The sequence below is a fragment of the Eubalaena glacialis genome, chromosome 11 (assembly GCF_028564815.1).
Source record: "Eubalaena glacialis isolate mEubGla1 chromosome 11, mEubGla1.1.hap2.+ XY, whole genome shotgun sequence".
Lineage (NCBI taxonomy): Eukaryota > Metazoa > Chordata > Mammalia > Artiodactyla > Balaenidae > Eubalaena > Eubalaena glacialis.
The window spans coordinates 18,308,118-18,332,436 of NC_083726.1; the positions used below are offsets into that span (position 1 = coordinate 18,308,118).

The following is a 24,319-nucleotide window of genomic DNA, read 5'->3' on the forward strand; positions in this document are numbered from 1 at the left end:
GCCCACCGCCCATCTCTGATGGTCACAGCCCAGGGAAGTCCGACCCAGACTGCACTCAGGGAAAGACAGCGAAGGAGCTTGGCTGCACCAAGGCAAGAATGGGCCATGGATTCTTGCAGCCCAAATGTCATCGGGTTGGGAAAAGCCACATGTCATGTTGCAAATACTGTGGGGTTGGGGGACAGGATATGCAACATTTTAAGCTGGCGTGAAGGCTGGCTGGACTGACCAGCTTGTTAAACCTGAAGGAGAGTACTGCATCTTTAGATGGAATCTGAAAAACGAATACCGGAGCTCAGCGGCCGAGTGAGAAGGAGCGTTGTGCATGTGGCCACATTAACAGGGACACAAGGCCAACACGAGGTACTGAAAGCGTTCCAGGAGACAATCGCCGTTCAACTCCACCCTGCAGTTCGGGTGTTGCCCTGGTCGACAGCTTCTGCCCTTGGTTTCCCCATCTTAAAAATCGAGGCGCAGGCAGTCAGGCGAATGAGACACTTGCACTTGGTGGAAGGAGGGGATTGAAAAGAGAGGGAAGGCTGAGAAATCACGCTTCGCAAGGCCCGGGGAAAACACCGCGGGAAGCAAGTCCGCACAGACCTTAGCAGCAGCGCGCCAGAGTCCCAGTCCCTGTAAGCCCCCGCCGAGCAAGAAGGCCGCTGGCCGGCTCCGCCGTGCGCCGCAGCACCTACCCGCAGCTGCCCCCAGCCCGCTTTGCGGGCTGGCACAGCTGCCGCCGCTCGGCGCACGGGGCGGGGCCGGGGGCGGGGCCGGGGCCGGGGCGGGGCCGCGCCGGGCGGGCGCGCGGGAAGCGCGGAGGGAGGGTGTCACGCCGAGGGAAGCGGCCCGCGGCGGAGGGAGGGGAGGCCGAGTCCTGGAAGCGGAGCTCCGCGCTGGGACTGGTTCCTTCGCAGCCATTTTCTGTCCAACCAAACAGCCGATTGGAGACGGGAGCCAACCAGGGCTGCATTGGAGGTTTGTGTCTCGCTTCGGCCAATGATCGCTCCTAAACCGACTCCACTTTAGCTCGAATGAAATGTCCGTCTCCTCCCGGCGCCGTCCCCGCCGCCAACGCCGCCGCGGCCGGGGGCACTCGCCTCCTTCCCCCCCGCCCTCCCGCCCGGGCCGGAGCCGGGGCCGGGCGAGCGCCTGCGAGGCCTGTCCCGCTGCGGGCCCGGCCGAGGAGCGAGCGCGGGGCCGTTGCGCGGCTCTTTGTGCGCGGGGCCGAGGAGCGGCGGGACGCGGGCCAGGCCGCCCCCTGCTCGCCGCCGCCGCGGAGCTCCGGGCCCGAGGCCGAGGAGGGGGCGCCGGGGCACCGTCGGGCCCCGCTCTCGGCGGCGTCCCGGCCGGCTCCATTTTGTGCGGAGAGCCGGCCGGGGGGCGGGGGGACGCAGCCAGGACCTTCGGCCCCGATCCTGAACCCTGGGCCTGGCCGCCGCGCGGGGGTCCCCGGGGAGCGCCCCCCTTCCGCCCGCCGCTCCGCGGGGGCACGGCGGGGCCGGGCTGCTTTGTCTGCCCCGGCACCCCGGGCGCCGCGCGGCGGGCGGGCGTTGGGCGCGGGCCCGGGCCCGGGCCGGGCGAGTCGGGGGGATGCGCGCCAGGGGCGTCCGCGCCGCGCGGGCGGGACTGACAGGTCGGCCGGGCGGGCGGTGGGGCCGGGCGGGCGGTGGGGCCGGGGCCAGCCCGGGCACCTTCGTGGGGAGGAAGCGAGGTCCCCGGGAGGAAGGAATGGATTTGGTTTCCCCGCAGTCTGGTTTACGCGTAAAGAATGCAGCCATCTGGCGGCTTGCGGTCCCTGGACTTGCCCCGAAGGTGGGAAGGAAGCCTTCCGGATTGGACTAAGGTTTTAATCTTGGGTGGGAGGCGGGGAGGATATGCCAGGCTTTAGGAGTAGTAGTCTCCGAGAACAAAGAATTAGGGGACCCACAAGTCGTAATCTCGACCGAAGTACTCTAATGAGATGATTTAAGCAAGGTTAGGTAGCGTATGACCTTTAAAAAAAATAGTATCCCACTAACCTGCATGGACTCCACGGTTCGTGCCACGAATCACTGGGATGGTTTCGGCTTTCTTATATGGAAACTAATCAGCAATATAAAGTGATGAGGTAAACTGATCAATGTAAGTGGCATTAACAAATAGGGATTTTATTTGTAAAGTATTGAAAGTTTAACCCAAAGACCTTAAAAGGCAATTATTCCTTCCTCACACTGCTGCTGTAGTTTTTAATTTAAGGATTATATTGATGCAAAACTCTGGTTTTGATGCCAAAGAATGGAGGGTGGAGGAAGGAAGGGTCTACTGCTTTTCTTGGATACAAATTTGCATTTCTTTAAACATTAAACAGATGTATGCATTCCCTTGAGCTTTCATATATATCACAACCTGCCTTTAAGAAAATATATACCATATGAGGTGATAGTGTTTTTCTTTGATATACCGAATCTAAATATATACCGACTCACCTATTTGGGTGAGTGATTGTGGTGAGGTGTGGCACCCCTTCCCCCAGCAAAAATACATAAATATATACAGCTTCTATATTTTAAGGATTCTGAGGATTTTTTTACCCCCCCCCCTCCGCCAGAGACACCCTTTAAAAAATAACACTTATAGCTACAAGGAAGGAATTTTCCGGGCAGCTTTGGGCTAGGAAGAGGACGATATTTGGAAAGAAATTAGAAATTCCTTTTAAGATTATAACACAGTGGACAATGTCAGCCAGTCTTTGCTGCCTGTACCCTTGTAATGGCATTTTAAAATTCAATTAAGTGGTTATTTTTTCTGCCATTTACTAGATTTCATGCTTGAATGCGTATCAGTATTTTTTTCTCCTTTTAAAAATTAACACTAAAAGGGTATGTTTTTGTCCCCCCACTCTCCATTTAATCGTTTCACTCGAGAAAAGGAAAAGCAAATGAGAAAGGGAGATTGTAACATTGTAATTGATGCTAGTTTATTCAGCTATTTATGCCTTAAGGTGAGAAGGAAGTTCTGTTGAGATGCAATTTGAGTCCAAAATGGTGGTGCCTTAAAATGATAAATAAAGGTCTTAATTGATTGTGTTGTTGTTTTCTGGGCAACATGTATCTTCTTCCCGCTATAATCTGAGATATTTAAAAGCATTATACTCAGAGGTAAATTTGTCTCGCCTTTTGAGCTTTTGGACTCTAAAACAATAAGAAAACCATCACCAAAAAATTAAGTTGATAAATGGAGTGTTCGTGTCTGGGTGTCGATATTTTAAATAGTTTAGATATGTTACATGATTTTTGGTCTCTTGCATATTACATAATTTGGTGTGTTGTGATGAATATTTATGATGAACATGACTAAATATAGGGTTATGTTGGAAAAGCAATACCTCCCCCCGATGGCATTAACTTTTTTGTAAGTTCTCCAAAATATATCTTCCAATTTAACAAACATTTAATGGGTGCTTGCTTTTTGCACCATTTTTTAGCCATGCATTCCATTAAATAAGAATAGTAGGTAAAATTATATATGCCTTTTAAAATTTTACAAGGAAGAAAGCCTATAGGCTATACTTTCTTACTACTAATAGATGTTTATCTTCTAGGTTGGAATTGGGCAGAGATTAGACACCTTTTTAGGCAGGTGTTCTTGAGTACCACTGACAACACGGTTCTCAGAGTATTTCATGATAGTAAGTATGTTTTATCATTTTGGTTGTTAATTTGATTTGAACTGTAATTAGCTGGAAACAAAATTGTAACTGATTTATATTGGAGATTCCTGATAGAATGAATGCCTTTCAAGGCCAGACAGTACCTCTCCTCATTCCTGTTGCTTTCTTCTTTTTAGGTACTTGCATATATTAAGTGTTTCCTCTGGGTCCTTCAGAGTTGTCCAGGCTACAGGGTAAAAAGCTGTCCCAGCTCTCAAGAGGCTATCTGTTTAGCTGGTAGGGCTTTAGTCAAATTGAATACTTAGAGGCAAATTATGTGTGGAACAGAAAATGCTGGTTCTAAGGGTAGCACAAGTGAAAAGAGAGGTGTGGTGGGCTTGGTAGTTGGGAATGTCATGGAGGGAGCCTGCAGGGTTCGAACTGAGCCTTGAAGGATGAGTGGGGTTGGATAGGTGCAGGCTGTCACCAGAAGCAAAAGCCTGAAGGTAGGGGTGAGTGACTTATGTTTAGTGGCTGGGCAGTAGATCTGCATGGTCCAGGTGGGGATTTCACAGGATAATCTAGTGAAGAGATACCATGTGACCTGTCTGGATACTTAATCTTGAATCTGATACTACATCTGTAACATTAGGCACAGTCACAACTTCCTTGAGACATGATTGCCTCACTCCTAAAACAAAAGAACAAAAACAAAAGAACAAAAGAACCTGGTGATCCCTAAATAAGGTTTTTTTAAAAAATCAGCCCTGAAGATAGAGTTGGAAACCAGTTTAGTTAGGTTAAATAGGGGAACCACTCATGTAAAGCCATGAAATGGTTTGGATTTGATGCGGAAGACTTTTAGAACCATTATAGGTTCAAGAGCTATAGAAGCAATGTTTCAGTGAGATTAGTCTTAAAACTACATGTACCCAGGTAGGTTGGATAGTAATCCAGTGGAAATAGAAAAGGAAGGGCATATCCAGAAAACATTTAAACAGATTAGGTAGATCTTGGAGGAGATAGAAGAACCTAAGATGACACTGGTATAATTAGCCTGGAAGAGTAGAGAGATGGCATTATTAACAATGGAATTGCAACAGTTCAAAAGGAGTTCTTATCCATTGCCTCCTTGCAGGGGATGGGGGAGGTGAATTTCATTTTCCAGTATCTTAAGTTTGCAGTGGTGGGATATCAGACATATTCTACAGGCCTGGCTTGCTTGGGTGGCAGTCATGATATAGTTGTAGATGTAGGACTTATGAGCATAAAAATGATATTTAATGAGTTTATTAAGAAAGTAAGGGAAGAAAGAGAAAACGATTGTTGGTTAAAACTAACAAGTAGGGTGTGGGAAGGAAAGACTATTGCTTTGGAAATCAAGGGAGAAGAGAATTCCAAGCATAAATGTGGGGTCAGCAGTGGCCAGCACTACAAAGAACAGTCAAGTAGGTTGAAGGCAAGATCTTTGCCAACTTTTGAGAGCAGTTTCAGTATCATGTTGGGATGGAAAAGCACATGTCACAGAGTTTCAATAGGAATGAAGAGGTGTGTAAGGACTGTCAGGGTGAGGATGAGCCAGACAGAGTGTGGAGCAGAATTAAGGTTGTATGTGTCTATATGTACTTCGGTGTGTTTAATGAGGGAGACTAAGCATGTTTATTTTATTTTATTTTTTAAACTTATTTATTTATTTATTTATGGCTGTGTTGGGTCTTCGTTTCTGTGCGAGGGCTTCCTCCAGTTGAGGCAAGCGGGGGCCACTCTTCATCGCGGTGCGCGGGCCTCTCACCATCGCGGCCTCTCTTGTTGCGGAGCACAGGCTCCAGACGCGCAGGCTCAGTAGTTGTGGCTCACGGGCCTAGCCGCTCCGCGGCATGCGGGATCCTCCCAGACCAGGGCTCGAACCCGTGTCCCCTGCATTAGCAGGCAGATTCCCAACCACTGCGCCACCAGGGAAGCCCTAAGCATGTTTAAGGAAGAATGAAGAAGCTGGTACTAGAGATGAGGAATCTTTGTATTATTCCTTATCCTCAAAGAGATAAAAAGGAATTGATCCATAGAACGGGTGAAAGGGGTCATGTAAGAGAGAAAACTTTTTATGCCTGGGAAGAATATGAGAACTGTATTTGAAGGGACAGTAATAATACTAGGGTACATTTACTGAGTTCTTACTGTGTATCATGCACTTTGCTAAGTGCTTTTTATACAATACCTTCACTTCTCATAGCAATTTCATTTTGAAAATGGGGAAGTTAATATTGTCCTTGCTTGAGAAGCATCTTTGAAGGTTTTTAACATACAATCAGTAGACTCAGAATTTAGAGGACAAATTAAAGACGTAGGCTTAAGGACTATTTGAAAAACTATCAGGAACAAATACTGTAAAGCACTTTGCATCTGAGACTCTGGACTTGGGTCTCATTTAGGGTGCCACCTTGGGCAAGTCATTAGCCTCACATGACCTCAATTTTCTCACCTGCTTCATGGGGTCATGAACGTTGCATAAGGTATTTAGAAAGTGCTCAAAAATGTTAAACGTATTAAAGAGGGCACTACTTATCACATTTGTGCAACAGATTATTAGTATAGTTAAGATACTGCTACATCAAAAAATTATAGAATAAAATTTACTAGCTTAGACAGCTGACCATTTGTTTCACATAATATTTTAGAGAACAATATTATCAGTTAAACTAAATACTTAGAATAGTCAATAAAATCAATTTAATGGGATTTAACTACTCTTTGTCCATATTTCTCAGTTCCCTTGGATCTAATGATTGATCATTTTACCCATTCTCATCATTATCCTACATGCTCTTTCCTCTTTGTTGTCTGGATGGAATCCAATACTTTGGGGTCTCTGTTCTTACCAGGCTTGTAAGTATCACAGCTGGACATATTGATTCCACTAAACATTTCTGGTCACCAACTTCAGCTAGGCTCTTTGCATCCTCCCAGCACTCCTGTTCCCTTCCTTTTGCATTCTCTGGGGAAAGCCATCTGTCTCCCCAGCTGTAAGAATCCCAGCATTATCCTTGGTTCTTCCTCCAGCTCTTATTCAGTCAGCCACCAAGTCTGTTGATTTTACCAATGAAAAAGCTCTGTGGCCTCGGCTTCTGCTGTCCAGTGCTGCTGTCCTGTTGATACTGGGAATGTTCATCATCTTTCCTGAACTCATGCCCTGAATGCAGCATTGTAGCCCTTCCTGGACTTCTGCCCCCATTCTTGCTCCCCTCCAGTCCACTTTCTACACTGGACTGTAGCCAGAGTGATGTTTTTGAAAAGAAATCTGATTTGCATTCTTCTGCTAAAACTCTCCTTTGATTTACGCTTGTCCACAAGGTACTGCTTGATCCCGCCTCTGCTTAGCTCATTCCAGTCCGCCAGTACTACTTCTCAGTTTCCTTTGCCTGGAACATTCTTGCCCCATCCTTCTTTGACTGATTGCTGTTCATCTTTCAGTCTCAGTTTAAACGTCATTTTCTTAAGACAGCCTTCCTTGACTCTTTAGACTAGTGAGGTTCCTTATGGAATAAACTCCCAAAGCATATAACAAAACATCTTTATTTTCCTTAGCACTGGGCACTAGTAATTAGTTAATTATTTGTAATTATTTAATAACTATATATAACATTTACTGAGTACTCCTATTGTACTATGGTAGGTCTTTACATGGTAAGTACTATTCTCGCCCCACTTGCCAGTAAGTAGCAGGGAATTCAAACCAGGTGATCTGATTCCAGAGCCTGTGCCTTGGAAATACTAGTAGGCTGCGCTCCCCACCCCGTCCCCCTGACCCCAGTTTACGTAACATTTGTCTTCTCTGCAAGATGAGGACAGAGACCTTGTCTTTGTTGTTGACCTATGACGTTGTCGGCACATAGCAGAGACTTGATAAATACAGGGTGCTTACTCGGTAAATATTTGTTCACTGGCTTACAATCTACAATCTATTTTGTAAATTTTCATAGGAAGTTTTAGACCTAGAAAAAGCCTTTGGGATGTATCTAGCAAGTTACCCCCCTCATTTCTTATATATATATATAGGAGGATAGCTAGCGTATGGTAAGCATCAAAGATGAGGCTAGCTTGTTGAATGGAAGATTCTAAGAGCCTTGGGGATTCCAAGATGGGAACACTGATTTTTGGCTTACAGAATAGGGTAAATCAGAAAGATTTCAGGAGGATGGGTGAACACTGGGATTAAAGTATGGGGCAGGATTTTAATGGTAGAAAGATAGAAGAGAGGAAGACAGGAGTGGTGAAATGACAGAAAAGCTAAAACTTGCAGAACCAAAGACACATACAGCTAAGCAGATGACATGTGGCTTATCTTCAAATGAGGGAGGGTGAGATCTGACATCTCCTGAGTACGCTATGTGCCAAACTCTGTCCTTAGCAGGTTTCTAGTCTTTAATTCCAACAACTCTATGAAATACTTTCAGAAGTAATTTTTAGAAGACTGAGGTTTAGAGGCTAACGTTCTTAATCCAGGTGATAAACTTGCTGCTAATTCCAGTGCATGACAAGATAATGTGAGTTAAACTTTTTGCCTTTAATACTTTTTTTACATTATATTTATAAATTAATTAATCTCTCAGATCACGGTTATTACAACAGGGTCTTGCTCATCAGCTAATTTAAAAAGACTCAGGCTATCCTGTGGACATTGATTTAGCAAAGGATTTCTGTAACCGCCTCCACCCCCCCCTTCCCAAAAAAACAAACTGTATTTGTTTCTTAGTTGTAGGCTTTTAACCACTTTGGTCCTGTCTCCTGCACCTTGATCTCCCCTAGGGCATTGTAAAAACCAATCCATTCACAGCTATCCTAATTGACCTCTCTTTCATGGCTAATAAATCCATCGTCATATCTATTAAAGACTACTCTCCTAGTATCTTTATAGCATTTTAGGATCAAAATAGCATTTTATATTTGGAAAATGCTTCATACATATATTAGCTGTTTAAGATGGGGAAGGTGAAATTATTATTTCCATTTTATATAGAAATACATTTAACCGGTAGGGATGTTTGTTTTCAGGGATCAATAAGAGAGTCTAAATCAGAGCTCACTGACTGTTGTTTACCTCCTCTTAGAGGGCACTAAGAAGCATCATAAATAGGTACCCTGTACTTTCACAAATTATTAAAAGTAAGTGAATTCTATTCTCTACCCCCTTAAAACAGCTATATAAATTATGGCAATGTATCTGTATTTACAATTAAATTAGATACCACAGTCAACAGATGCATCAAAGAAATGCCATGTTATTGAAGACTTGGAAACTAGCCTGGTATTTTAGTATTAGGTAAAAATCCAACAGAGATGGAAAGGAAGAGGTGTTACATAAGGACTCAAATATCGCAGTTAATAACATTAAGTTTGTGCTGGGTCCTGGGCCTTGATAAACATTTAGGATCAACTGTCTCTTCTTGATTTGGCCTGAAAGCGTATATAAATTACACTTAATTTTTGCTATGCTTTTTATTCAGATAATGCATTCAAAATTTTTCCATCCACAATTTTCCATCCAGTCCCTTATTGTTTTGAATAGTATTATTTGCAAAGCAGAAAGACTTCCAGGATTTGCCATGTTGGAATGGAGACAGTTCAGGGCTTATGGGTCACCCCCACCCCGCCCAGATTTTCCCTCTTAGAAATCGTTTACCTCTGAGTAAAATTAAGCAGGGTTTTATTTTTATTTTGGCTGTGCCGCGTGGCTTCAGGGAATCTCAGTTCCCTAACCCACAGCAGTGAAAGCGTGAAATCCTAACCACTAGACCACCAGGGAATTCCCAGGGTTCTTTTAAAATAGTCATTTTAACTCTCATTTTTGTCTGTGGTTATCATTTTCCTATTTTTATATGCAGATTTCCAAGCTCCCTGACCCCTCCTTTTCTTTTTTCCTTAACGAGTCAAAAGTCTGAGGGTAGGGGGAGAGAAAATTAACCTTTGACTAGACTTAGGGGCGATAAGCTTGTTCAGAATGGGGGTGCACTTTCGGGTTGTGTGGGCACAGGACTGTGCAGGGAGCCCGTGTGCTTCTTGTACCAAACAGCAGTTTAAACCAGGATATTGTCTCTTGTGGAACTTCTGTGAGATGGCAAAGAGAGTTTGCAGCAAGAGCAAAAAAGTTCGTGTAGGAATATCTGGCTTTAGCAGGAGAGCTGAACAGGCTGGATATAGGTGAGTAACTACTAAGCTGATATTGGCTCTGCTTGTCATTACAGAGATAAATTAGGTTGTAAGTCAGGGTTGCCTATACTATATTTGATGATGATGCAATTGAAAAGAAAGACGTGTGTGTTTTAAATTCATTTCCTTGTTTTGTTTCCCCGTTGGTCTTAGGCTTATCGCTTAATAGAGGGTGAATAGGGGAATCTTGAATCATTGGCAAATTATCAAAAGGTTTCCAAATCAAGAAATATGTTTTCTTTTAGTAAGCTTAAGGCTATGAAAAATGTAACTGACTCATCCTATGACAGTTTATGAGCACTAAATCTATTATGTAGTTTTTAGACAAGTTTTATTGAAGATTATTGAAAGCTTTTTTTCCTCATAGATGGATGGTGACAGTTCCACCACAGATGCTTCTCAACTAGGAATTTCTGCAGACTATATTGGAGGAAGTCATTATGTTATACAGCCTCATGATGGTAAGAAAGCCACAATTAGAAACAAATTCACAAGTTGGAACAAATTAGAAAGTGGAAATTTTATTGATGTGATGTTCTAGGTTACTTTTGTCTTTACAGGAAAATTAGCACTCTTGTGTCACAGTTTAGTGATAGTCTAAAAAGGTATACTTTGCTATTTTTATTAGAAATAGTCTTCAAAAGAATGACGGGTTTTAGAAAAGAATTCTATAAAAGTATGCCTTTTTAAAGCTGGTACAGTTTCTTTAATGATTTGTTATTGATTTCCTACTTAAGTATTAAATATGGCGAATTCTTACTCAATTGATAAACTGAGTAGTTCTTTAGAGGGTGGTTGCTAGCTATTATATTTCTAGTACTTATAAACAGACTTAGTTTTGGTTTTTATTCAATATTAAGTTTTAACTATGTAGTAGAATGGCAGTATTATGTTGGCCTATCAGAAAAAATTTGCTTTTGTGGCATTCTGATGTGTAAGATTAAAAAACACTAAGATATATTTTTGTAGAAGGCAGTTGGGGGTAGGTGATTATTTACTTCATCCTAAAACAGATATTCAAACAAGTTAATTTTGATAACATCATTTTAAACATGTAAAAATGTAAACTGAATCAACTTAAGTACCTTTCGTATTTAATACATATATTAATAAAAGAGTGGGAAGTTTACTTACAGGATACTGCATTTAATCATAAAAGGATATTATTTGTACTATGAAAGCTTCAGTTATATCTAAAAATTTACTTTCTGTAAGAACATTGGATTACTGCTATAGCTTTGTTCAAAAACTGTTACTACATTAGTGGTAATCCAATTGGGTTAGTAATATTCAAGTCCAGTTTTTCCATTCTGTATAAACTTGGCTTTGGATAAACACACACCACACCCTTTTAATCTTGTTATATGCATGGAGCCATAGATCATAGTCTCTTCTATTTTATAGCTAAGTTATGTAACATATTTATGAGCACCTCCTCTGTTGGAGGTGCTGTACCAAGTCCTAGGAAGGACACAAAGCTGATCCCTGGACTCAGGTAGCAAAAATCTAAGAGGGGGAATGAGAAATAAGGATTATAAAATGTGTTAAGAGAAGAGACACAAAGAAGCACTTGTTTGTGATATTTTGTGAAAGGAGAGATCACTTCTGAAGGTGCTGTGGAGATGTATTTGAGCTTTTTGGAGAATGGGTAGGTAGGATTTAGTAGGCAGAGTTGAGGATAAGAGTATTCTAGGCAGTGGGTTTGAAATTAATGAGGAGGGTCAGTTATGGCCCTGAGAAAATTGTGAAAAGAACTGCTATCCTAATCCCTAAAAACGATTAGGAAATCAACCAGAATGTTTCTTATCTTAGATTGTTTTAGGTAGTCTTCTCTATCTTGAAGGAAAAATTATGAGAAGCTATAAACCTGTTATTTTTACTTAGATACTGAGGACAGCATGAATGATCATGAAGACACAAACGGTTCAAAAGAAAGTTTTAGAGAACAAGATATATATCTTCCAATTGCAAATGTTGCAAGGATAATGAAAAATGCCATACCTCAAACGGGAAAGGTAATGCTGAGGAGAAATTTAACTGGGTTTTGTTTTTCAGGGGTGGGGAGGGGGGAATGTAAAACTACATGAACACATATTTCATGAATATAGTTAGCTGTTGATTTCAGTCATTCAGCCTTTCAGCAAAACACATATTTCAGTTGTACACACTTGGTTACTGAGCGGTGTTCCAGTTTCAGCTCTCTCATGTCCCTCAGTGCTCCCGCTCCCCCACTTGCTGGAAGCAGATAAAACAGAATTAAGAATCGTTTTAAAAATAAGTGCATTGTCAGAACTATCAGGTTTTGGGCATATGAAGTTGTAACTTCCATATTGTTGCAGCAAAATTGGATCATGTTGGGCTGATGGATGTAGTAAGGATTTTCCCCCCAAATCTGTATGTTTGGAAACTTTCTCTATAATTATAAATATTAACATACATTTAATTCAACTGGCATGATTTTTTAAAGTAGTTTTGTCTTGTGAGAGAAATAATTGTATAAACAGTTACTTATAACAGCTTTTAAAAACTCATTGTCACTCTACTTATCACTTGGTCTGAACTGAAGTCCACACTTTGTATATTGTTTTGTATTGCATAATAAGCTTTCTCTCGTTTTATTGTAGCTTAGAAAATACTTATGAAAGTAATAAAGCTTACGAAGAAATACATTATTAAAATATATCACTGAGTCTAGAAGTTCCAATTTGAGTGGTCCTCCTTATGTTTTAAGGGGAAAAAAGCACAACTGCTGATAATTGCTTACTAGGCTAGGCCTGCGCTGCCTGGTACTGTGGCCACTAGCCACATGTGGTTATTGAGCACTTGAAATGTTGGCCGAATGAATTGATATGTGCTGTAAATGTAAAACATACCCCAGATTTTGAAGGCTTAGTATAAAAAAAAGGATAAAGAGATCTCAATTTTTAAAATGTTTTTTAAATTGAAGTATAGTTGATTTACAGTATTTAAAATATCTCAATTTTTAAATGGATTCTGTGTTTAAATGATAATATTTTAAATTTACTAGGTTAAGCAAAATATATTGAAATTAATTTCACTTTTTTTTTTTTTAGCATAGCTGCTGGAACATCTAAAGTTATGTATCCAGCTCAGGTTATATTATCTTGTTTGACTGCATTTATGCAGTAACTCTTGTTACTTTTCACCAGGATGTAAAATAGGCATGGAGGTGAAAGACAGTATGTTTCAGCAAGGATTTTGTCATTCTGTTAGAAGTGGCTTTGGAATTGCATGATATAGTCTATTAGAGTTTCACTTTCAAACCCTAGACCACTAAGTGAAGAGTTGTTTTTATAATGAGATGGCAGGTGTGTGCTTCTTTTGGTAGGCTTTTTCATAAACTCAGAACGTATTCTGGACACTTTGTATCTTTATTAATAAAAATGTCACCAGATGTCATTATTTCACTCCCTTGTAAGCCTTACAGTGAATTTAGTGTTTAGTTTGTTTTTAAAAACTTTCTGGTGTCCTCATTGGTGGAAATGCCAGGGCAGAGAAGCGGTACCTAAGTCTAGCCCACAGTACACTCCAGACATAACAGGATTGATTTTCTTGGGGCACTTGGTTAGTAGGAGTTTTCATCTTTTTGGGGTGGTAGGGTCATCCAGTAGTTGCTTTTATACCTAAACTCTGTTTTCTGTGAACAGTTGTCAAGGCTTCTCTCATTTGTATTTGAGTTTTCAGTCTCACTCAATGAGGGTTGGAATTTTGATAGCATACGTTACGTCACTGTTAGCAGCATATACTTTGAAGATTAAAGGTTAACAGTCATAAACTGAAATTTATATTCTTCTGAATAGCCTTTTATTTTTGCAGGTTGTTAGGAAAGTGGTGGTTATATTCCCTGCAGATTTACCTATGACTTTTCTCTTCAGATTGCAAAAGATGCCAAAGAATGTGTTCAAGAATGTGTAAGTGAGTTCATCAGCTTTATAACATCTGAAGCAAGTGAACGATGCCATCAAGAGAAACGGAAGACAATCAATGGAGAAGATATTCTCTTTGCCATGTCTACCTTAGGCTTCGACAGTTATGTAGAACCTCTGAAATTATACCTTCAGAAGTTCAGAGAGGTAAGTAAAGTGTCTCCCATTATGTTTTTAAGAAAATAAGATACACTATTCACTTTTTACTTTTTAAATGTATTAATCATTTCTCAGAAGTATGTAATCACTTATATTACTGAACTTAAATAGGAAGTCCTTTCTTTTTTCCTTTGTTTATTACTAATGACAGCATAGTTGTGTAATGATTCAGAGCATGGACTCTGGATTTAGACCACCTGGATGCTGAACTCTGTGACCCTGGGCAGACTATTTAAGTACTTTAGGCCTTGGTTTCCTTGTCTGTAGAATGAGGCTAATAATAATAGTACCCACCTCACAGAGTTACTGAGAGAACTAAGTAAAATAATCCATGTACAGCCCTTGGCTTGGCACATACAGAGTGCTCGATAATGTTAGCACATGCTGTAATTGTTACTAATTTAAAAGAGGTAGCATCTCAAAGCTTGGGGCCTTTTAGATAAGAAAAAGGGAATTATAACTATATCCTTTTCTTACTATTGATTGAATTCTTCTACATTTCCTGTTTGGTTTTTCTTTGCATGTGGTATGAATTTTGTGAAAATGAATTGAGATCAGCATATTTATTTCTACACTCCAACTTGGGTGTCAGATCCACATTGCTTTCAAAATACTTTCTCAATGTCTGTAGTGTTAGAATCCCATTAAATTAGTGATATCTGCACAGAATGACTAAAGTAGGAAGAGAATGTGTAAATTCTTTACAGAACTTTTCCAAATCTTCAGCATCATTAGAACCTGAGAGTGGACAGAAACTTAGAGGTCTTTGATCCAAACTGTAATTTCGATTTAGGAATTTTAAACTCCAAACTGGCTGCTATAGTGCTGGCCGAGAGCTGCATGTATAGTTAAATGATAACTTGGATCACTTGTAGTAGATCCGCAAGCTGGGTATTTACAGTTTTTGCAGACTACTTCATCTGTAAATAGACTTCTCTTTTCCTTTTGGTGTAGTGTGGAATAACTTTATTTTTACTCATAAATATTTTAGATTTTCTAGGTCATTACTAACACTGTCTTGTGATGACTACTGCATATATAACAGCATTTTGAAGGACCTTTCCATATGTTATTAACCAGAAGCATTAATAAATACTCTGTATTTTGTAATAATAGAAGCTCCTAATTTTAGGAAATAAGTAAGCATCCTCATTTAGGAAACAGGTTGTTGTTGTTGTTTTGAATACAGTGATTGCTTGTTTGATTTCCCTTCCTCAGGCTATGAAAGGAGAGAAAGGAATTGGTGGAGCAGTCACAGCTACGGATGGACTAAGTGAAGAGCTTACAGAGGAGGCATTTAGTAAGCAGTGTTATGATACATTTGTGCAGCTGCATTTATTCTTACGAGTCATGTAGATTGTTGGCAGTGATTAATTCTATATGTCTAGAGTAGAGCTTGTGGAATATTAGCACTGAGTGTTTTGACATAGCACTATTTTGAATAGTTCTTACTAGTTCATGCCCTTATATTTGAAGTCGGTGAGGGATAAGCGTATAAATTTTAATTCTGCAGAGATTATAATCTTTCACCAATAGTTCTAATGGATTTCCATAGTCCCTAGTTTTTGGTTTAAGATTCACATGAGAGGAGTATTGAGAATTGTTGTTTATAATATAAAATCTTGTGATTTAAATAAATTTGAACTGAAGGTTTCTTAAAAATTGAGTGTCATATTGGTGAAATAAAAGGTCTATGGTGATGTTTCTCATATAAAATTTATATGTACATATATTTCTCATATTTAAAATATATGCTGCTTAGTTATGTAAGTGTTGCTCCCAACCAGGCCTCACAGTGTAGGTCTACTTATGAGTCAGAAACTCCATCCAGTCTCTTATGCGAAAGTACACTTAGCGAAAGTACACTTCAGAAAATTGAAAAATGCTATAGGAAAAAAATGTGCGTTTTTAGGGAACTTTTTTTTTTTTTTGGTGGTTATTTTAATTAATTTATTTATTTATTTTTGGCTGTGTTGGGTCTTCGTTTCTGTGCGAGGGCTTTCTCTAGTGGCGGCAAGCGAGGGCCACTCTTCATCGCGGTGCGCGGGCCTCTCACTATCGCGGCCTCTCTTGTTGCGGAGCACAGGCTCCAGACGCGCAGGCTCAGTAGTTGTGGCTCATGGGCCTAGTTGCTCCGCGGCATGTGGGATCTTCCCAGACCAGGGCTCGAACCCGTGTCCCCTGCATTAGCAGGCAGATTCTCAACCACTGCGCCATCAGGGAAGCCCAGGGAACTTTTTTTAAATGGAAAAATCACACAACCTTAAGGTTCAGGTCAAGAAAGCAGATGCAGTTCTTTTCCTGCTTTAACTTTTTTTCTGTCTTTTAGCTAACCAGTTACCAGCTGGCTTAATAACTGCAGATGGTCAGCAACAAAATGTTATGGTTTACACAACATCATATCAACAGGTACAGTACCTTCTTTCTATTAATATTTTAAATAATTTAAAAAATTATATTCATTGATTTTTTTTAATCACAGGTAGTTAACGTCAACACATTATTATTAAGAATCTGATAAAGAAGGTTGTTAAAAATTGTTTTCTCAAAATATATAACTGTGTATAGTATTCTCTAATGGTTACAGATATGTACACATATGTTCATACAGTTCACCCGTCATATCCACGGGTTCCACACCCATGGATTCAACCAACCATGGATCATGTTTCCGATCTGTGGTTTGTGGTTGGTTGAATCCGCAGGTGGAATTTGCGGATGCAGAACCCGTGGATACTGAAGGCCGATTAAAGGACTTGCGCATCTGTGCATTTTGGCTTCCACAGGGCATTTTGGAACCAATCCTCCATGGATATTGAGGGGATGAATGTATTTGCATAGATTTCTATAAAGATACACAAGAAATTATTAAAGTAGCTCCTTAGGTAGAGAGAATGGAGATTTGGGGTGGGAACTAGACTTATTTTTCATTGTCTGTTGTTTTTACTCTTTGAATGTTTATAATATACAGGAAACTATTTTTTCTTTAATTCTGCTCAATTTAAATTTTCAAATCTTAGATTTCTGGTGTTCAACAAATTCAGTTTTCATGATCCGAAGAAATGATGGACTGGAGAGTGTAGAGAACTGAGTCTGTATGATTCCGGAACAGAGACATTAGAAGGAGCTGACTGGTGAAAAGATGTCTCTTTGTATATTAAATAGCTGTAATGTAGCTTCCCAATGCTTGACTAATTGAGGTGTTAATTCTGACTTGAGAAACTTTTTCATGAATGATTTTAAAGAAAAATTTGGATTTTAAAGGTATTAAAATATTTTTGTTTTGTACGAGAGTTTGTTGCTCTGTATGACTCCTGTATGCATTGTATATTGCAGTTTATTACTGTCAGAGATTTGTAGACAGTTTCTTATTTTCATATTGAATCATGTTACTTTTGTAATAATTCAGGTAAGCAGCTGGGTTAATTCATGATGTTTGCCCTTTTAATAAAAAATAAGGGTAGAGTTCATTTTGAATGCAAGTTGCCTTTATTATAAATTTGAGTTTGTCTTGGTTATATAATACTTTGCATGATAACCTAGCTAGATTTTTAGCATTTGCCATATTTATTAACTTTTTTGTAAAACATTCATAGCTTAAGCAGCACCATTTTTTAAAAAAATGTAATTGAGAAATTAAGTGTGAATGCAGAAGCAAATATTGTCTGCCCTATTCAACTTGGTGCCCGTTAACAGTGTTCACACTGTTCATTGTGCCTGTTAAGAGAGTTTTAGCTTATTGGCGCTTCTGTTAAGACTAGATTTGTCTTTGAGTTACATTATTACGGGTGTTGGAATTCATTAAGTTTAATGTAGTCCTAGTGCTCTTGAAATGGGGCCCCTTTCATTTTGTATATGATTTTTCCAAAGGCATATCTTCAAATACTATATAGTATCCTCTTCCAGAAGAGGAATTTCATAGTTTGATGGTAAATGTCCTCATTTTACCTTTTTAATTGAAATGTCAAGTTTCCTATTATGCTATGGGAACCAAGAAATGTCAGCCATCATTGTGTGTATACAGAGCTTTTTTGCATGGGTGAGTGAATGAAGTGAAGAACAGAGTTAGTGCTGTGAATGGTGCGAAAGAGAAATCTCCAGCTTCTAGTGTGCTGTCTTGATCTTTGCAATAAACTAAATTTAGATAATGTAACATTGTATAATTTACTAGTATTGTACTTGGGTTGTTGCTTTTTTAAAGTGAGGATTTGTATTTTCTCACCTATTTTTTGTGATAATTGAGTCTTTTTTTTTTTTTTTTTTAATCAACAATTGCTCTTGTATAATTTGCCTAAAAGGCACTTTGAGTGAATGTCATCTTGGAAGGACACTCAAATTTATAAGGGAGAAGCAATTTCCTAGATACAGGCTGGACAGAAACATTTACTTTGCCAGAAGGAACTTTGGTGGGCACAACTGGGATAATCTGAAGTTAATAACTCCCTCACTGCCTTCCCATTTAAAAAATAATCTTCATTACAGAAAATTCAAATGGGCAAAAAAGGGTGGTTAAGCAAAACCAACCATCATCCTACTATGTTAAAAACAAACAACCAATGTTAATATTTTGGTAAATATGATTTGTCCTTTTACTTTGCTAAATATGTATATTTTTATAAAAATGGGCTAATACTTGCATACTGTTTTATAACATGCTTTTTTCACTTAATATATTGTGAACATCTTTCCCAGGTCATTACATAGTCTTCTACTTTTATTTCTTTATTATTCTGTTGTATGGCTGAAACATAATTTATTTAATCTTCTATTGGACATTTTGACTATATACATCTTTTCACAGTTATAAACAACACTTCATTGAATCTTGTGTACATCCATTACTGTTTTCTTCAAATAAATTCTATTAGTAGAATTGTTGGTTTAACAGATATGCAAAATTTTAAGGCTTTTGATACATATATAATTGTATTTTTGAAATATCTTACATTTAATCCAGGCAGTATGTCATTATATAACTGATAAAAGCACTTGATCTTTGGTTATCAGGTTCTTTCTCTAAAGTTTAAAGATTGAGCTATGTTTAAGAATCCAGATAAAAAAATTAGACAACTTTAAAATGTATATCAGTATATACCAAAATGAAATTCTAAATTTAATAATTCGCTATTAGTACTAAAACTTTAGAGTAGGTAAAATTAGGTCAATTTTGGATTATACGGGCTTCATACTCTGAAAGAACATTGGCAATTGGCACGTGTCAGGTCCATAATCCCCTTTTATGCATGTGAGAAGTAGTGCTGCCTTCTTACCTGGCTATGTTGCATGTAACTGAATGTCATGTTTTCTTCCCCCCTGGAACTTCTTAAGTATATAAGCTCCTACATTAACCTAAAAGTTAGTTTTTAAAATAATTTTGTATGTGTTGCTTTATGAGTATCTAAGAGAGAAATGGGCTTCAGTGATTAAGTCATAGAAGAAGGGACTTAAGTTAGCGTCTATCTATCTAGCCCCTCACTACCTCATTATAAATGGAGATGCTTTAGTCCAGAGAAAATTTTTTTCAATGCTACCTTCCTAGTGTCATATGCTTGGGTATGATGATGTTTTAAGCTATTTGTATATCTTTTCCTCTTATAGTATACTATCTATGCAGTATTTTCCTTTCTTCAAAAACATGCCTTCTTGCGTATCAATTAGGCCTGAAAAATGAAAAAAAAAAAAAAGTTTCTACCATTTACCAAGAATGAAATCTTGCAGTGCAAGATTTTTGGAAAATGTATTTTCTCTTAGGGGATCTTGTTATTTTATCAGCAGTCCAAAATAAGACAATATTTCTTGCTTTATGTGATAAAATACACTTCTGAGTCACTCAAATAAGTGATACTGTATGAGAGCTATACTGAAAGCTAGTCTATTTTATTAAAAAAATTTTTTTTAAATTTATTATTTTTTTGGCCATGCCATGCGGCTTGTGGGATCTTAGTTTCCCAACCAGGGATTGAACCTGGGCCCCTGGCAGTGAGAGCGCTGAGTTCTAACCACTGGACTGCCAGGGAATTCCCAAAGCCAGTCTATTTTAAATGTATATTTTTGGTATCCCTGAATTAGACAATTTATTAGTTTATGTAATAATTTATATATATATATTGACATTAAACTCACATTAAGTCATATAGTGTGCTCATGAGTAAAAAACAGAACAACCGTACTAACTTTGTTTTCAAAGAGTTGTACTATACTGTCTAAAAAATACTCAGTTTTAATTGATGGTTTCTTTTAGAGCTAGATACGTTACTTTGCTTAATTTCACCAAGTTTAGCTTCCTCTTGCTCGTTCTGCTCCAGCCACCCTGGTCCCTTGGCTCCTTGTGCTGTGTTCTTTGTTTCTTCCCACCCCCCTGCCATGACTTTAAACACATATACTTCCTTCTGCCTGGGTAAGCCCAACTCATCCTTCAGGTCTCAGCTTAAACTTCATCAGGAAAGCCTTTAAAACTTTTGTAAAAACTTTGTACTAATCATCAAATACGGAAAATAGCACCACCCCAAATCGGTTTGTAATAGCCGATATGCTGGCTGCTATTGCCCCATGGATATTTCTTTCAAGACTATGCTGCTTTTTATACCTGATGTTAAGGATTTTAAAACCATAAGGCAGAATCCTTTCAAACCATAGGCCACAGATGGCATTGGGATGGATTCATATCTCTGGCTTCTGGGCATCACATTTTGAGATACAAGCTTGCCTAGAAATACAGTTACAGCTTTCCCTGACCTTACCCCAGAGACAATTTCCTTTTGCACTGCATATTAAATAGATACCTGTGCAAGGCAATGTATTGTAAGAACTCCTTTGCCAAGTTTAGTGCCACCGAGCGTGCCAAATAAAGTCAGTAAAATATGTATGTGCTGGCTCTGTCTGTAGAGGCCTAATGGCCATGTATGCCTTTTAGGGGCGGAAGGTACAAGTTGATAGGTAATTCCTCCATCTTCCACAAAAATACGTAAGATTAAAAACTTCTGACACAACAGCATACATTTTTGCCTCTTTTAAAAAGGCGTAATTTAGGTCTTTCCTGATTGTCCTCTAAGTACAAACAGTAACGGTTTCGTGTCTTACTTTTGCACCTCTTTTCCAGGGCTCAGTTTCAGAGTACATCTGAATGAAAGATAGTTCTGAACCTTAAACACTGGGTAATTGGTTGAAAACAAGTTGCTAGGCAAAGACAAGTCATAACAGACAGTGCCTTTCAGCTAGGACAGGTATGCCAAGAAGGCCCATTCATGCATATATAATGCCCAACATTAGGTTTACAAGAAACCAAATTCAAATCCTTTTTTTCAGACCAAAGCAATCACTAGTCAAAGAACACAAGTAATATTTGGGCTAATAGCCATTTAAGGAAATGGCAGAGCCATTCCTTACTGTGGAGGAAGAGTGTAACTTTAAAAAAATGGTTTTCTATACATTTCCAACCTTGCAAGTAGCAGTCCCCAAACCATAAAAGTGCTGTCTTGCAGGACAGTACAAAGGAAAGAACGAGGCATCCTACAATTCTGTACAGACCACAAACTATTACGTTTCCTACTCACATCAGGGCAAAGTAAAGCAGATTTTAATTTAGACTTTATTTCTGAGAGTAAGGCAGTCTAGATACCTTCAGTAACTCCTGTTTTAAAAAACCAAATGCTGAACAAAATGTAAGAAACAATGTGAAGTTGTATTAAATAAATATCTTTTTAAATGTATCACTGAGTTGACATGAAAGTATAAGGCATCTGCAAAACGCCAAAAATGAAGTGGAAACAGGACACCTGTGAGGTAAGCCAGCACCAAAGCCTGCTTTTGCCATGAGAGTTCTGTTAAACTCTGGAGACCAGGAGCTACCAGTAGTGGGGGAACTGGACATAAAGCCCGAGGCTCACTTAGGCTGGAGTCTAGCTGGGCCACCACCGAGAAGTGGGCAGCAAGGAACCTTGCCTGTTTCAATTTTGGTTCTGGGTGGAGGGGGATAAATCACCACCACCGTTGAATTCATAATCACTGGTGAGCCCTCAAGGTTTGTGATCTGAAATCTGAGAACCTTCAAGCTCATAATTTAAAGTGGTCTCACGTTAGTGGCCCCTGGGTGTTTGGCAGAACAAACAAATTATCTTAAGGATCTCAATTTCAGTCCATACTTCAAGTAATTCCTTTTTTCCCAAGGAAAATGTTTCAGATATCACAAAACAAGGGGAAATGGCACCGTAAATGAAAAACAACACGATTTATACAGCAGTAGACTCACCCACAAAGAATACTGGTATCAACACAAGAAAAATTACTGATGTATAAAGGAATAGAAGCATGGAAAATATGAATAAGGAGCAAAAGATTACACAGGAAAAAAAGTACATTTATAAACCAAATAGAACTCATAAGAAAAAAATATAATAATTGAAAAAAAACCCAACAAATAGAGGAAGGGAAAAAAGAATAAGAAAATGAAAAATGAAAGATAAGGGAGGAGTGGACAAAAATTTAAAAAGATGATATGATGAGCAATCATAAAAATAGAAATCATAGAAATAAATCCAAATTATACTTGTAATCATAATAGATGTACCAAACCATCCGTATGTTTTCTGTGGCCGTATCTTTTAAGTATGTATCAAAATGTGAGGCCAAAGAAAGATCTAAGATATTCAGATAAACACTAACCAAAACATTGCTATAGTAAGGACAAGAAAAAGATGAAAGCAACAGCATTCACAGAGAGTCACTACATAACTATAAAAAATTCAATTTTCACCAGGGAGATAGAAAAATTCTAAATTGGTATGCATCTAATAATAAAGCCCAAAGAAGAAGAAAGCAAGAAAAAGAAAGCAAACACAACTTAAAGAGAAATTGAGAAATCTGCTTATCATAATGAGATCTTGAGACTCTTCAGCAAATAAGAAATTAAGTATAAGGTAAATCAGTAAGGAGAAGATCTGCACAGCACAACTAACAAGTTTGATCTAATGGACACTACACTCAACAACTGAGGCATATACACTCTTATCAAGTAAACATGGGGCATGTATAAAAACTGACCACAAGATAAATCATAAAGCTAGTCTCAAATTTCAGAAAATCTTATAGCTCATATTCTCTGGAAAAATGACATAAGAAATAAAGATTAAGACAACTATAACCCACCCCTAGCATTTGGAAATACACTTTGAAAATGACTAATGGGTTAAAAAGTCAAACCTCTGGAAGGATTAATGATGAAAAAAAATGAGAAGGCACAAATGAACTAATAGGAATGAAAAAGAGTCATAACTACATATGCTGTGGAAACAAAAACGATATAAAGCTAATAAGGATAACAATATCAAAAAGTTAAACTAAGATGAAATGGAGAAATCCCTAGAAGAATTTATTAAACGTAACAAAACTGACTTGAGAATAATAAATCCTAATGATGCTAAAACCCTCAAAGAAATGAATCAATAGTTTAAAATCTTCTCTTAATGACCACATGGCTTTAAAGACTAGTTCCAATCTTAAACTCTTCCAGACAGTTGAAAAACTCATTTAATAAGACTAGTATAACCTTGATACCAAAACCAGACAATGACAGGACATAATAGGAGAATTATAAGCTGATTTCACTCACAAACGTAGAGGCAAAAATCCTAAAGAAAATATTCGCAAATTGAGTCCAGCAATGTATTAAAACACACACACCATGATCAAACTGGGTTTATCCTAGGAATTAAAGATTGGTTCAATATTAAAACGTCAACTATCATAATTTAACACATTAACATTAAAAGAAAAAACAATTTAACCATTTAAATGGATGAGAAAAAAGCATTCAGTAAAATTCAACATTCATTCATATAAAACTATTAGCAAACTAGAAATAGAAGAGAATCTCCTTAACGTGATGAAGGCCATTTGTGGGAAAAAAAAATACTCAGCTGAAATGTCAAAAGCACTCCCTTTAAATTGGGGCTGAGACAAGGATGTTCACTATCAGTTCTTTTCAACGTTGTACTACAGGTCCTAGCAAGTACAGAAATGTAAGAAGACATTTTTTAAAAGGTAGAAGGATCAGAAAGGAAGAAAACTGCCACCATTTCAGATGATGCGATTATATAAAAAACTCAGAAAGACATCTAGATACATTATTAGAACGAATAAAAATTTAGCATGGTTCTGGATCCAAAATCAACACATAGCAACAATATATCTATAATCAGCAACATCCACTTAAAATAGAAAGTGTAATTTTAAGAAATTTACCACAGCATTAAAAAATATATAAAACTCCCAGAAAGAAAACTAATATAAGACATGAAGGCCTTTATGGAGAAAAATTGTTAAAGTTTATTGACAGATATTAAAAGAAAACCAAATGGAGAAATATACAATGTTTTTGGATGGG

The 24,319-nt window shown here is 38.6% G+C and overlaps 1 protein-coding gene across 4 annotated transcripts; it reads left to right on the top strand.

Annotated features, from left to right (window-relative positions):
* Positions 1–834: 834 nt before the first annotated feature.
* NFYB (nuclear transcription factor Y subunit beta) lies at positions 835–17,348 on the top strand. Of its 4 annotated transcripts, none has more exons than XM_061204765.1 (8): positions 835–975; positions 3,581–3,667; positions 10,200–10,293; positions 11,717–11,847; positions 13,729–13,926; positions 15,157–15,238; positions 16,268–16,347; positions 16,959–17,348. In XM_061204765.1, exons 2-8 carry the CDS (start codon positions 3,662–3,664, stop codon positions 16,989–16,991), a joined length of 624 nt encoding a protein of 207 aa, XP_061060748.1. In that variant the 5' UTR covers positions 835–975; positions 3,581–3,661; the 3' UTR covers positions 16,992–17,348. The 4 variants fall into 4 exon arrangements, with proteins under 4 accessions (XP_061060748.1, XP_061060751.1, XP_061060749.1 ...); XM_061204768.1 differs by lacking the exon at positions 835–975 and adding an exon at positions 1,576–1,633; XM_061204766.1 differs by lacking the exon at positions 835–975 and adding an exon at positions 1,675–1,843.
* Positions 17,349–24,319: the final 6,971 nt, after the last annotated feature.

Bases quoted from the DNA above. Each gene is read 5' to 3' on its own strand.
- NFYB (XM_061204765.1), top strand. The intron at 11,848-13,728 runs GTAATGCTGAGG...TTTTCTCTTCAG, and splicing joins CCATACCTCAAACGGGAAAG to ATTGCAAAAGATGCCAAAGA. The intron at 16,348-16,958 runs GTACAGTACCTT...TTCAAATCTTAG, and splicing joins ACACAACATCATATCAACAG to ATTTCTGGTGTTCAACAAAT.